Here is a 15442-nt window from a genome sequence, read left to right on the forward strand (position 1 = left end):
GAAACGGACTTTGTAGGCTTTGAGTGAGGATTCAGTGAGAGACGGCCACCCTGAGTATGGTAAACACTTCTGCCACCTTCAGCTTTGACTCAGCGTCTTATTTCTGTCCCCTCACCTACGGGTCAAATCTGAATTTTCTACCTCCTCTTAAACATGGGAGAGTCCCACAAAGACTTCAAATAAATCTAACATTGAAATGTATCTTTGCCTCTTTTAACTTTGCTCTTTTTCTTTTCCTAAGTTTCTCATCCCAGCTTTCTCTTCCACCTGTCTCTCTTTACCATCTGTACTGCCCTTGCTGGGGAAGGCGGGCACGCCCCTTCCCGGGATGGAGTGTGTCTTCTCTTCCTGTCAGGTGTGTGAGACCAGGACAGACAGCGGAGAATCTTTTCATTCAAGAGCCTCACCCTCTGTCCTGGGCAACAACAGGTCGAGAACACTGTTCCTCCTTAACACTGTTTTTCTAAAAACCAGTTTGATCAGGCCACTTCCTTCCTTAGGAACCTCTCTTGATTTCTTTTCTCTTTTTTTTTTGGTTTGAGATGGAGTCTCCCTTTGTCACTCATGCTGGAGTGCAGTGGCACAATCCTGCTTATTGCAGCCTTGACCTCCTGGGCCCAAGCACTTCTCCCACCTCAGCCTCCCGAGTAGCTGGGACTACGGGCATGTGCTCCCACGCCTGGCTAATTTTATTTATTTATCTATTTTCTGGTTGATGGGAGGTCTCACTATGTTGCCTAGGCTGGTCTCAAACTCCTGGGCTTATGGAATCCTTGTGCCTTGGCCTCCCAGAATGCTGTGATTACAGATGTGAACCGCCACACCAGGCCACTTGATTTCTTACTACTTATACACCAGAATCCAGAGTCACTGAGACATAGAAGAACTTTTATTGTATGTGTCAGCCTTCCTTGCTATGCACCGCTGAGCCCACCACACACACCCTTCCAGCCATTCCACATTCTAACCTTTCTCAGATGCCTTCGGCCTTGTGAAAGCCCCTTTCCTTCTATGTGCGTTTTCCTCTGCCTGAAGTGCTGTGTTTGTTTCTCCCAGTCTCTCTCCTTGTTTATTCCTGCTTATTCCTTTACTGCCAACTTCAGATGTTCCTCCTTGCTAAGCTTTTCGTTGGTTCTTGGCTGGAGTGGGCTGCTCTGTATTCTCAGCACCTTGTTCACATCCCTTCTGGGTCATGCTGTTCTGAAATTGTATATGTGTCTGTTTTTCTTTTTATCTTTGTGTATCTAGCTCGGTTCTCTTAGTTGTTCAGTAAATACTCAGTGAATGAACATAAATGAATATCCTGTGAATTTTGGTCTCTAAGCTTTAAAAGAAGTGTATTAACTTTAGTCCGTTGATGGCGTATTGATAGGTCAGCCATTCTGGGTTGTAGGTCTTGGCATATTTTATAAAATAGTAAATGATGTGAGCTTATGGTTATTTGCATTAAAGGCCAGTGTTTTTCTTGATACATATGTTTAAGTGTCCGTTCACCTTTCAGTTCCCTTTTAAAGTAGTCCTCGGTTTATAACCAATTGGAAATTATACCACTTGAATTCTTTTTATCAGGACATGATTCTAAGTGGTACTGTGCGATTTTGGAAAAGTGGTTCAGCAGTCTGTGTATTCTAATTATAGGGAGCATTAGGACTCAAATTCTCCAGGTTTTTAGAAAAGATTTTTGTACTTTAAGGGTATATTGTTATATCTCTTGAGATGCCTCACCTGAGGACCTTTCTCTGCTGTGGCTAGGGAGTGTTAATCAGAATCACTTGTGCCGTGCCCTATGCGCAAAGGACTCCTTGAGTTCTTTGAAAACATGTTTGGAATAGAATTATAGCCCTATTTTCCTGAGTGGAACCAGTTGTGATTTTCCTTTGAAATAATTTGAATATATAAAAGATTGACATTCTTCTCACATGTATGATGTTGGGAATGTAAGGTATATTCAAAAGTAAACATTTGTGGCCAATTTTTTTGGCTCATTACTATGACATGGAATCCATGGTCCATGCAGACACAAGATCATTTATTCTGAAGAAGCCAAAGCTGTCTGAGGAAATAGTAGTGGCACCAAACCAAGAGTCGGGGATGAAGACTGCAGATTCCCTTCGGGTACTTTCAGGACACCTTATGCAGACACGGTAGATGGTTTCTTTTTCTTGTGTAGTTAATTTGTGTGATTAGATAGTAAAGGTTAACCATTTGTTTGCAGCTTCCCTCCTCCCCGCCCCAACCCCTAGCGAGAGTGCTTTCATTGATTCAGTAGCTAGCCCATGAATAGTTAGCCAAATTCAGTTTTCAAGAATTCCAGTTCATCTTTCTTGTTCAGAAATCCATTAACCTACAAATTACAACTCAGTGTATGATTTAACTCTATTAAAGATTCTTTTCTTTATGCAAATTCAGGAAATGCAAGTTTAAAAGCCAGCTGACCATAATCAGGTCAACTCTAAAGAGAGTTGGCAGATCAGGTTTGGGTGATTTTTCCCTTAGAAAATTGACTGTTTCTATAAAAGAACAAACATACAGATAATTAGCGTAAATGCTGCTGGCCCTTGTGTTCTGAGCATTGATGCTAATTTTTTGGTTTATTTCCATGTTGACCCTATGAAGATCGAATGGGTGATGGGGTCAGGCTTGAGGGGAGATTGTCCTTAGTAAATACAGGCTGGAGGGTCACTGGTGACGCCACTGTGACTGTTCATGGCCATTGTGTGTTAGCAGGGAATCCACCAGTGCTGCACCTGGAAGCCCTACCTAGTCTTTTTTATTGAACCAAACGCAAAGCCAAGGGAGTGATAGTTCTGCTGAAGAGCACTTTAGGGGGCTCAGCGTTTTGTGTTTGTTTCCCTAATTCTATGGTATTTTTTATCTGTCTGGCAGAGATCTTGTACAACCAGATAAACCTGCAAGTCCCAAGTTTATAGTGACGCTGGATGGTGTCCCCAGCCCCCCAGGATACATGTCAGATCAAGAGGAGGACATGTGCTTTGAAGGAATGAAACCCGTAAACCAAACTGCAGCCTCAAACAAGGGACTCAGAGGTCTCCTCCACCCACAGCAGTTGCACTTGCTGAGCAGGCAGCTTGAGGACCCAAATGGTAGCTTTTCTAACGGTGTGTTGAGAGCTCAGATTTTCAGGGTGCTGTCATTGTGAAGGGAATCTTTGACTTGTTTCTCTACCTTGAATGAATATTGGTTAAAGGCCTTGCTTTTATTTATATTCAGTAATGGCCTTTTTTCTTCTTTCAGACAAACCCACCAAGTACATTTCAGACTCTTTTTCCTGTGTCTGTTTCATAGGTGGGCTGTTACTCCAGTGTGAAAATGGAGTTCAGCCATGGAACCTGAGAGACCTCTTCCGCTTATGCTGGCTAAAGGATGAACCACCATTCTTGTTGCCTTCTTTACCTTTGTATTTTCTTCAGAAACTGTACTGCCACTTTGCCCTTTTATCACCAATCGTCTCTTGCAATTAACTTGAGAGAAAAATTTAGATTTGATGGTATTTCTACCTCAGTGAAATTTCTTTGAAAGCAGTTTCTCACCTAATCTATCAAGATCTTGGAACTGTTTACATTAATGTTGAAGAGTAATATTTAGCAGAATTCAGATGAACTCACTTCAGATAGCACCGTAGTTTTTGGCAGGTGACAGTTTCTTATCACCGTTTCTTTCAGTGGGTATCAGTGGCAGCTGCAACGCCACTGATCATTTCCATTCATGATAGAGAATGATAATTATGTTCCTCATATCTTCTAAAATTTTTAGAAGCACCTCTTCATTGGCAGGAGGGATAATTACTGAATCTTAAAAGCGTACAGATTCAAAGGAAAAACAATAATGGATTTTGAAACATTTCCTTCAGTAATCCTCTTCTTGGAAGAGATATGAAAATGTATTGAATACCTTTCTTGATCATTAAAAATAGAAGAGACTTTAGAGGGAAATCATACGTTAGTGGAGCGATAACACTTAGCTTTATTTTAATTGGTTGCATTTCCTGCTGTGAATCAATGACGTAGTGTCGTGGTTTTGATTAGTGGAGGGAGTTGAAAATCTGACCCTATCAACAGGAAGAAAAACTTAAAAATAGTAAAAGCTGCAGTAGGCAGTCCCGATTTATTGACTCTATGTTTTGTCTAGAGAGAAGACTCCAGTGTTTTCACTACTCTTGATTTTCAATTTGGTACCTTAATTTTTTGGTCTATTAGGATCTGGTTTCATTTAAATGTAGATGTCCATATGAGGCTTTATGGGGTATACATGTAGCAGCAGTGACACCATAAATAATATGTTAGTAAAAATTCTTGCCAGTGCTGTGGCCATTGTGCTGACAGCCTTGATGAGTGGTGAGCCTCCTTTCCCATTGCTTTGACTGGGGACTCTGTTTCCCTGCTGCTCAAGGATGAAGCTTTGGAAGATTAGCATAGGGGTGTGGCTGGAGAGACTCCTGCAGAACAGTTCTCAGCAGTCTCTAGTCTCTGCACCACTTCCCCTGTGAGCAGGGAGTTTGAAACTGCAATTGCTTCTGGTTGGTTTTATGTTGGGTTGTTTCAAGGATGCTACCAACAGCAACATCTGTTTTAACCTGCTGCCTTTTCACTCACTGTCATATGGCAGCACAGATTTTATAGCTTGCTTTGTTTTTTTTTTTTTTTTTGAGATGGAGTCTCTCTGTCCCCCAGGCTGGAGTGCAATGGAGCCATCTCAGCTCACTGCAACCTCTGCCTTCCAGGTTGAAGCCATTCTTGTGCCTCAGTCTCCCAAGTAGCTGGGATTACAGGCATGCACCATCACACCTGGCTAATTTTGTAGTTTAAGTAGAGACGGGGTTTTACTATGTTGGTCAGGCTAATCTCCAACTCCTGACCTCAAGTGATCCACCAACCTCAGCCTCCCAAAGTTCTGGGATTACAGGCGTGAGCCACCGCGCCTGGCCTATAGCTTTCAATAAAAGGTGAATTTGCCTCTTAAGATTTGAACAGAAAGTCTTAATAGTTTACAAAGTCAGTGTCAGCCAGTGAAGACTAGGGGCATGACCTTCATATGACTTAATGTTTCTAAAAGAAAGATAAAGTTTCTTTGTAAGGTATTATTGTAATAATCACGTTTCTTTGTAAAGTATTATATTGTTCCTGAGTATCTAGCTACTTTGCTTTCCAGCTAGGCTTCTCTTGGGTATTCTCTTAATCTTTTATTTGTACTGGGCTCTTGTGTATATATTATAGTCTGCTCTGTGTAATTTATTATAGGAAAAGGGTAAGACACATTTACTCTGCAGGGATGACACAAAAAACATGTAAAAGTTAGAGAAACTTCCAGTCATCTCACATTTTCTTTGGAACTGATTATTCTTGTATCTTAGAACTAAAATGACTTGTACTGTTTTGTTTTTAGACAGGGTCTCACTCCTGTTGCCCAGGCTGGAGTGCATTGGCACACTAACGGCTCACTGCAGCCTCCACCTCCCAGGCTCAAGTGATTCTCCCACCTCAGCCTCCTGAGTAGTTGGTTACTACAGGTGCACACCACCATGCCTGGCTAATTTTTTGTATTTTTTGTAGAGACGGGGTTTCACCATGTTGCCCAGGCTGGTCTGAAACTCCTGAGCTGAAGTGATCTGCCCGCCTCAGCCTCCCAAAGTGCTGGGGTTACAGGCATGAGCCACCACATCCTATTTAAAGCTTAAATAGGACTATTTTTAAAGTAGCATAGAAAACTGTTTGTATCAGGCATAGTCATAATTGCTCTTTGATGCTGCTCCTATCTGGGCTGCATGACTGTCGCATTTGTGTGCCTTGTTCTCCTGTAGTGAGGACAGAATGTGGGTCACTGGAACAGTAAGTACTCATAGAACTAGCTGCTGCTGCTATTACGACTGGTTGCCTGTTTTGCATTTTTTCCGTTTAATCATCAGACTCTCTAAGGAAGACATTATTTTCTCTTTGTATAGATGAGGAAACAGAATTCAGAAAAGTTAGCTAACATTTGCACAGTTGGCTGACCTCTGGCAAGAGGACTAGAGGAATATAGTTGAAGTGATACTTGCTTTCATGAACATGAGTGTGAACCATAATACATAATACCCATGATGCTATTTTGTGGGGAGTTTAAGGTGTCTCAGTCCAGAAATTAGCAGCTGATCATTGCCTGTAGCTGTAATTTTACTTATTCAGTGTTATTTGAATAAATTGCCAGCATTACAATTTCGATGAAGGCAGATTTTTGGCTTACTGACACAGGATAAAAATCTGGCAACAGGGGTCCCACTTTGCCCTGTCATAGTAATGGAAGCTGTGATTGGACATGGCACGGGGAGTGGAGTGGATGGGTGTGCACTTGCTTTCCAGGTTGCTGCTCCCCATCTGTCGCTTACTGCATTTATCATCTTCAGCCCAGTCAGTCTTGCTATGTTAGGGGAACTGCCCAGTCCCTGTAAGTGATGGCATTTGTGACCCTATTGTAGGCAAAAATGTTTTTCCCTTTTTAGACATTGCTGGCTGAGCATAGTGGCTCATGCCTATAATCCCAGCACTTTGGGAGGCCGAGGTGGGTGGATCGCTTAAGTCCCAGAGTTCAAGACCAGCCTGGGCAACATGGGGAAACCCCATAGCCAGGTGTGGTGGCACGTGCTACTTGGTAGGGGCTGAGGTGGGAGGATCACTTGAGCCTGGGAGGCAGAGGTTGCAGTGAGCCGAGATTATGCCACTGGCACACCACTGTATTCCATCCTGGGTGACAGAGCAGGACCCTGTCGTAAAAAAAAAAAAAAAAAAAAGTAAAAGACATTGCTGAGTTTTGCACTTGGACTTACAGCTCAGCAGGTGGGAATCCTTTTGTATTTGGGCCACTCATCATCTTGCTGGCGTGTGAGGATTCACATCTTCTTATCACCTTACCTGTTTTCAGTTTTTATTTAATTTTATTAGCTCCCCACTTGACGTCCATCTCTATTTTTAATTCAGCTATGAATTAGTATTGAGAACTAGAATTTTTGGTGAAAAATTTGGCCTTAGTTGCAGAGTCACTGTCCTCTTTCGTTTTCACTGTGAGAACTGTTTCTCCTTCCTCGCAACCTTTTATAGGATTCTATGGCCAGTGTTAATCACATAATTTGAGCTCACTTATTTTATATGACTGTACATTTAACAGAAGATTCTAAGACGGGGGTTTCAGGGAAATATGTTAAAGGTGCTGTGTACTGAATTGATCATAATGAATGAAATACTTTTATTTCCTTTCCCTTTGTAGCTGAGATGAGTGAACTGAGTGTGGCACAGAAACCAGAAAAACTTTTGGAGCGCTGCAAGTACTGGCCTGCTTGTAAAAATGGGGATGAGTGTGCCTACCATCACCCCATCTCACCCTGCAAGTGAGTACCATCCCCCACCTCACCCTGCAAGTACCATCCCCCACCTCACCCTACAAGTACCATCCCCCACCTCACCCTACAAGTACCATCTCACCCTGCAAGTGAGTACCATCCCCCACCTCACCCTGCAAGTACCATCCCCCACCTCACCCTGCAAGTACCATCCCCCACCTCACCCTGCAAGTACCATCCCCCGTCTCACCCTGCAAGTACCATCCCCCGTCTCACCCTGCAAGTACCATCCCCCGTCTCACCCTGCAAGTACCATCCCCCGTCTCACCCTGCAAGTACCATCCCCCGTCTCACCCTGCAAGTACCATCCCCCGTCTCACCCTGCAAGTACCATCCCCCGTCTCACCCTGCAAGTACCATCCCCCGTCTCACCCTGCAAGTACCATCCCCCGTCTCACCCTGCAAGTACCATCCCCCGTCTCACCCTGCAAGTACCATCCCCCGTCTCACCCTGCAAGTACCATCCCCCGTCTCACCCTGCAAGTACCATCCCCCGTCTCACCCTGCAAGTACCATCCCCCGTCTCACCCTGCAAGTACCATCCCCCGTCTCACCCTGCAAGTACCATCCCCCGTCTCACCCTGCAAGTACCATCCCCCGTCTCACCCTGCAAGTACCATCCCCCGTCTCACCCTGCAAGTACCATCCCCCGTCTCACCCTGCAAGTACCATCCCCCGTCTCACCCTGCAAGTACCATCCCCCATCTCACCCTGCAAGTCATACCCAGCTGATTTTGGCTTTCAGTTTAGTGTCTATATCTTACACCTTATTTTGTTTTTCTTTTCTGTGGACAAGTTTTTAGTTTTATAACTAAATTGAGTGACAATTACCATGGCCCTCTCCAGAGTAGCGTATTTTTTGTTCATGTATGTTTGTTGAGAGGCAAGGGTGGGGGGGCTTTGTTTGTGCCTCAGACCTGTGAGATACTGAAATACCTGGGGTTCCTTAAGAATTCTGTACATTTAAGCAGATGGGTATATGGTAGCTGCCCCAGTTTGTATGCATTTTGGCCACACACAGTATACACAGATTTTGAGGGGTTGAGGGAAAATTTAGTTATGGGTAATGAAAATATTTTGGACTTGGGTTAAGTTTGTCCTTACAAGCTGGCTGGCTCAATGTTATGAGCTTTGCGAGATGGCTTTTGGGGGCTTTTTTTTTTTTTGCCGGGGGTAGGTCCTATGGATGGAATCTTCATTTTTAACTCTTTTAAGGAAATGATGTGGGAATAATACAGCTGTATGTATAAGGACAATATGGGATGAGTCTTTTTGTATCACAAAGCCTTGCATAGAGGATGTGTTTATTGTATTAATGAGTTCACTGCATAAAATATATACTTTTCTTATTAAGTGGTGTGATTTTTATCACAAAAGCTTGTCTTTCTTGGTGGCTTGGCTTGAGTTAAAAGCCTGTGTTTGTGTTATCCCAAGCTTTGGAATAAATGATTGTGTCCTATTTTGATGTATGGTCTTATTTTTAAAATATTCTTTTTGTTGCTTTTTTTTTTGCATTTCTCAAAACAAGTAGTGACAGGGAGTATAAAGAGCCCTTATACAAAAAACTAATGCATTGAGAAGATTGAATATGAAATATGCTTTTTTTGTTTTGTAGAGCCTTCCCCAATTGTAAATTTGCTGAAAAATGTTTGTTTGTTCACCCAAATTGTAAATATGATGCGAAGTGTACTAAACCAGATTGTCCCTTCACTCACGTGAGTAGAAGAATTCCAGTACTGTCTCCAAAACCAGGTGAGTGAGTGACTGTGCTACTACATTTGGGTAAAAAATGTAAAATGGCATTTTGTGACTGTAAATGGAATTGAACAAACAAAAGACGATTTTAGAAATAATTTTGGCAGGATCAGTTAATCCAACCAGTCTTTAAGGAGCAAGTGTGCCTATCTGTAGTATTCCAAAGTATTTTGACTAGTGAATATATAAACCTTACCATTCTAATTTAAAAATGGTTTTCACTTTCAAAAAAAAATCAGTAGACTGCATTAAAAATGGATTTTCCAAACAGATTGGAGATCAGTCCTGGTTTTTATTTTGTTAGCAGTTGCACCACCAGCACCACCTTCCAGTAGTCAGCTCTGCCGTTACTTCCCTGCTTGTAAGAAGATGGAATGTCCCTTCTATCATCCAAAAGTAAGAACTTCTATTTTCTCAAAAATCAATTTAGTGATAACGTCTCAATTTCCTCATTTAACTTTTTTGTCAGAGTTACTACGTTGGTGCAAAAGTAACTGCGATTTTTGCCAGTAAAACTATTAAGTTGGTCCTTCATTGTCACTGAACCTCCGTCTGGCCCCTTAGGCCAAGTGGGCTGAAACTGTTCAATGTTAGTATCCTAAGCACTCAGTGGGGAGAAGCATATCTTTGCTAGTCACATTTTCCATTATTCCCTGCATTTAAGTATATGGATGGGTTTTAGCGGGGGTTGGGGGGCAGTTTGAACCTAATATCGGAACTGAGATGATGAAATCCAGTAGGTACTGCTTAAAACCATCCAAACTTGTACTGATGGTTTTTTCTGTGTGCTGAAGATTGATGATGGTTGATGAATCTCCAGATGTTTAGTTGGTCAGAATGAATTATCTCCTTCTTGCCCTGGTAGCCTGAAAGGCCTTCACTTGGTCCATCTGTAACTGGGCGTAGATGAGGGTACTCAGTGAAGAGTATAAGGGATAATTAGAAGTTTTTATGGTATGCTAAACTACCTTTTGAAATTTTACTTGCTGTGATTCATTGACTAGAATTTTGTGTCTCAAGGGTAAGTCCATTTTTCAAGGCTTCACTAGTATTAAAATGGTCCTTATAGATGGAATCTCTTACTCTGTTAATGGTTAGGGTGGGCTGGTTATTGTCTCTTAAGTTGTATGTTGGCCAGGTGGGGTGGGTCAGGCCTGCTATCCTAGTACTTTGGGAGGTAGAGGCAGAAGTGGAGGGATCGTTTGAGCCCGGGAGTTTGAAACCAGCCTAGGCAACATTTAAGAGACCCCATCTCTTAAAAAACAGGCTTGGTAGCACACACCTGTAGTCCCAGCTACTCGGGAGGCTGAGGTGAGAGGTCATGCCACTGCACTGCAGCCTGGGTGACAGAGTGAGACCCTGTCTCAAATAATAAAATAATGTGTTTACTTATATTAGCCTTGTGGATATTGTTGAAGCTCTGTTATCTCTATTCAGCATTGTAGGTTTAACACTCAGTGTACAAGACCGGACTGCACATTCTACCATCCCACCATTAATGTCCCACCACGACATGCCTTGAAATGGATTCGACCTCAAACCAGGTAAACATTCAAATTCTTTTTTCTAATTTGCAGTTTCTTAATTTATAAGCACACAAAATTGGAAACTAGACTGTTACTTTGAATTTTTTTCTTTGCTGTTTAATTATACAAGGCTCCCTTGGCAAAATAATTTACTACATGGGCTAAATTTTACATTTTGCAGTGGTTACTTTTTTAACCTAGATTATCTTGCTCTGTTGCCCAGGTTGGAGTGCAGTCACACTATCATAGCTCATTGCAGCCTCAAACCCCTGGGTTCAATCCATCCTCCCACCTCAGCCTCCCACATGTAGCTGAGACTACAAGCACGTACCACTATACCTGGTTAATTTTATTTTAAGTAGAGATGGAGTCTTGAACTCCTGAGCTGAAGCGATATCCTTCCACCGTGGCCTCCCAAAGTACCAGGATTACAGGCATGAGCCACCACACCCAGCCAGATTTTAACTTCTCATTATATACTATGCAAGCATATACTAAGGCCAGCAGGAGTATATATACATGTACTGTACTTGAATTTCACATCCATTTTCTTCGACATTAGCAACTGGGAAATACTGAAAGGAAGTTTCAAAATATTTTAGTGTGGCCAAAAAATTTAATTACATATGGTATTATCTTTTATCTACCTGACATAATTGAATTATTTTTTAAAATCTGCCATTTATATTGTAATCTTATGACCAAATATTTATTGCTTAAAACTAGTCAACTTTTTAAACTGAGATATATGGTATATATGGATACAAAGCAGATAATTAAAACAATTTTTGGTTCTGTTCACTCAGCGAATAGCACCCAGTCCTGCCTGGCAGAAGATCATGCAGTTTGGAAGTTTCCATGTACTGATGAAAGACACTCTACAGAACTTGTCAAATCTTTGAAACTTGGAATATATTGCTTTCATAATATGAAGTTTTATTGCCTATCTGAAGTGTCTAATTTTTCAAGTTTGTAAGTTTATTAAGTGGTTTTAACATTGGGTGTTTTTGTTTTGTTTTTACTATGAAAAGACAGCTTAAGGAAGAGCTAAATTCTGTTAAAATATTTGGGGCATGTTTGTGCACTGCTGTTGTGAGGATCAGCATATGAAATTGACATCATGGTTAGTAATGGTACTGCAGCTTAGGGGGCTGGCTACACGGTTGCTGTGTGAGTGGAGAGATGCAGTGAGGCAGTTGTCATTATTCTAAAAATTGAACTGCTTTCACTTTTCCCAAATATTATATAATGTTCATAATCCTCCATGAAAACAGCATTGGCCAAAGGTACTGAGGCTGCTTAAGATATTCAGTTCTGCTTTTTAATTTTTAAATGAATTTAGTTTGAAAAGCATGATTATATAGGCCTCTCAGGCTGAGTGCTACTTTGGTAAAGTTCCCAGTTTTCCTGCCTTCTGTGTGTGACAGGATGAATGAGGTGTGGGTATGGACGGTGGAGGCAGCTGGAATGGCAAGTGTAGAAAATAGGAACAGTTCTATACAGTGCTCTCATTTACTTATAACATAATGCCTTCTAAATAATTTTTTTGGGAAACTACATTATCACAAAATTATACAAATTTTTTTACAAGTATTTACATACTGTATCCGAAAACAGACTTTAAAGTCACAAGATTATAAATGTACATATATATTCTCACATTCTGAAAAATAACATTCTCAGAATCCACAGAAAATATACTTAGTTACTACTGAAGATAATTTTTGAAATGTAAAAATTAGATTTAAATAGTCTATTTTAAATGACAGAACTATAATTACAGAGATCAGATAGGTAAACCGCAAGATAGGATGAAACTTTTGGCCTACTGTATTACTTACAGAGTTTTTTGTGTGTGGTTTTTAAAACTGTTAAGGCAAGAAGTGTCAAATGCTTTAGAGTTAAATAACAGATCACTGATTTCAAAGACTTGGTGTATAGTGTTAAAAATCAAAGCTTAAAAGGTGGTTAGAAAAGTGGATTAATGCAAAAGGGGTAATAAAGACTGCAACATTCTCAGGACCAAATTAAACTAACTGCTAAAAAAAAAAAAGTTCATTGACTTGCTTAGTCATGTACGCAAATGATGATAAACCTACATGTGCAAAGGCTCACGTTTAAGATTGTCAAGCCAGCAGTCTACTGTTGTGTTGCCATTGCTTTTCCATTGGGAGAAGAAAGAATTAACCAGTTATTAAACCATTTGGTAAGTAAGTTGCACTTTGCTGTGCTGATCCCACAGGAAAGGCTTGAAACACGAGAAGCAGCAAAGACAGAGCACACAAGCGCATAAGGCTGTTGTCTTTGGCTTGGGTGAAATGACAGTTCCTCTTCATTCTGAAGGTTTACTCCATTGAATTTAAGGCATTTGTTCATTCCAGCGTTGAGATGCTTTGCATCTCTGCAGAAGAAATTTAAATTGTTTAAATATCTGGAAATACCTTTAGCTATCATTTATAAAGATAAATAGTTTCGTTCTCAGTTTCACTATAAATTATAGAACAAATGGGAAACAAGGGTTTAATTTAGTTCAGCCATTTTACAAGGAAATAAAATACTAAAATCTGATTGTTTTTTGCTATTTAATAGACACTGCCCAGACACATATTTAAGAGTTTAATCTTTCAGTTGCTATGGCTTATGAACAAGCTAAGGTTGACCATAAAACATTTGTTGAATGACGTGGTCTAAAATGATCACCACAAAAAGGGATCACAAAAAAGGAAGGAAATGAGCACGGTTGGCGATTGGAAGCAAGGGTACCAGAGGGCACGGTGTGCTTTGGCATGCATTTTATACATAAAATGAATGGAACAAAAGGTGCCAGAAGTCCCAGGTTACACAATCAGGAGCTTAGATACTGCACACAAAAATAATTCTCTGCGTTAAAAAAGTAAACATAGGGCAGATTCTATATGGCCTATCATGTTTCTTCACCTTCCCCTCGTTGCTGGCTGATACAGCGAGGTGGTCAGCTGATGACTACTTAGTCAGTATGACCTTTAGTCGTGAAACTGACAGCAGCAGTGATTAAGGCTGACTTAATCAGGTTGGCCACTTTGAAGGACAAAAATGCAGTGGAAACAGTTTTATTCTATGTAGTTTACATGCTTCAGGTTAGAGTTTCTACCTGCACTGTAATGGAAATATAATTTCTCTGTAGCCAGAAGCTGGCAAACTTGACCCAGAGGGAAAATTTAAAACTGCAACAGGCTCAAATGTAGAGTACTTTCTTTTTATGGGCAGGTTGTTCAGGGATTTTTTTTCCTCCTTTATTGACTGACTGTAAATACATGAGTAGAAACTTAATAGTCATGTATTTCAAAATTTGGCTTAATTTAGGAGACTCCATTGATGAACAAGTACCAACTCATGTTTCAAGCTTCTTAGCCCCATAATCAGTCCTTCAGCCACAGCTATTTAGAGCTTTAAAACTACCAGGTTCAATCACTGGTTATGCTTTCTGTGATGTAATTTAGTCATTTCTATCTTTAGTATTAACCAAGTATTAGACAAAGAAAATAGGTATTTAGAATCTTCATATATCCTGTCAGACCAAATGGGATTCCAGGAACCTAAAGCGATCTATTATGCTATAAAGATAATTAACACATTAAAAACTCATAGGGTCAATACAGCATCTTAAACCTCACACTTAGAAAAATATATTTTTAAATAGCAGTCTACATAATCTTCAGTCTTCAGGAAACTACAGACAGGCTAGACAGCGAATTCCTGAACGATGAGCACTGATCTTTGGCAGCATTTAAAGTGAAAAGAAATAAGGATCTAAGAATTCAGCCCAAATCCACTAAAAAAAGGAATTCTAACTGACAAGTTTTTACAAATGGAGTTGGGCTCATTCATTTTGGAAATAAACCTATGGAGTGACACATCTAAACAAATTTTCCCAATAGAAAAAAGGCTATAAAAATTTTATTCCAAGAGTGATTAAATTGTATAATGTTGTATATGTGAATTTAACACTTTTGTTTACATGTTAAACAAATGTGTATATATTAGACTACATTAAATATGCAATTCTTCCAGTTAAATACTGTTGCTCCCTAAAACCTTTACATTGTACACCATTGGGAATGATTGTTCATCATACTACTTTTCCATTAGTGAGGCTACAGTTATGTTTTAAATGTGCGATTACAGAGATGGCGTCTGAACATAAACTGATGGCTCGAAAATGAAAAGGAAATGTAGCAGCCATATACTGCTAACTTTGGATCTGTTCCTGAATTCAAAACTACTACGAGAAAAGTGTCCTTTATAAAAAAGGACCTTATTAATGCCTAAAAAACATCATATTCTCTAGGAAAGCTTGTGTCTGTTTCCTTAGGGAAAATGTTTGCCTTTTAAAAACTGTGATCCTTTAGGATGATCATGACTTTCCCTTTCCTTATGGAAATGCAAGAATAAAATATTTCATTAAACAATGAACCTTGAAAATAAAATAGAAACACTAAGAAACCATTTTGCTAAAAAGATAATGAAAATTATCCAAATTGGGTTTTTGAGTTTTTCTGTAAAGAGTGCTCTACCCTAAATTTTCCCAGCAGGTCTGCCGAAATCGCACACTTCCCAATACAGGGGGACTTGGCCTTTACCATCAAGTATTCGATCCTTCCTTGAAATGGCATTATCTGGCAGTGTATGGATTATGGATTATACCCAGTGCATATAGCAAATATTTTGAACAGATCAGTCTTTCACTATTTTGATGATTCTGGGCATTTCTCCCTGTTACAGTCTTGGGTTA

The 15442-nt window shown here is 40.3% G+C and overlaps 1 protein-coding gene across 13 annotated transcripts in view; it reads left to right on the forward strand.

Annotated features, from left to right (window-relative positions):
- The window catches only part of ZC3H14 (zinc finger CCCH-type containing 14), a 49368-nt gene extending 36644 nt beyond the window's left edge, over nt 1-12724 (forward strand). For 3 of the 13 annotated variants that reach the window (XM_054447772.2, XM_054447774.2, XM_054447776.2), the window contains 5 exons: nt 7258-7378; nt 9006-9142; nt 9453-9541; nt 10583-10689; nt 11478-11617. In XM_054447772.2, the coding sequence (XP_054303747.2) occupies nt 7258-7378; nt 9006-9142; nt 9453-9541; nt 10583-10689; nt 11478-11484 (461 nt within the window). In that variant the 3' untranslated portion in view covers nt 11485-11617. Of the gene's footprint in view, nt 1-1984; nt 2145-2886; nt 3120-7257; nt 7379-9005; nt 9143-9449; nt 9542-10582; nt 10690-11477 lie in introns of all 13 variants that reach the window. The other 10 variants (XM_054447763.2, XM_054447767.2, XM_054447764.2 and 7 more) reach the window with 6 other exon arrangements.
- The last annotated feature ends 2718 nt before the right edge of the window (nt 12725-15442 follow it).

Source organism: Pongo pygmaeus, chromosome 15 (genome assembly GCF_028885625.2).
Source record: "Pongo pygmaeus isolate AG05252 chromosome 15, NHGRI_mPonPyg2-v2.0_pri, whole genome shotgun sequence".
Taxonomy (NCBI): domain Eukaryota; kingdom Metazoa; phylum Chordata; class Mammalia; order Primates; family Hominidae; genus Pongo; species Pongo pygmaeus.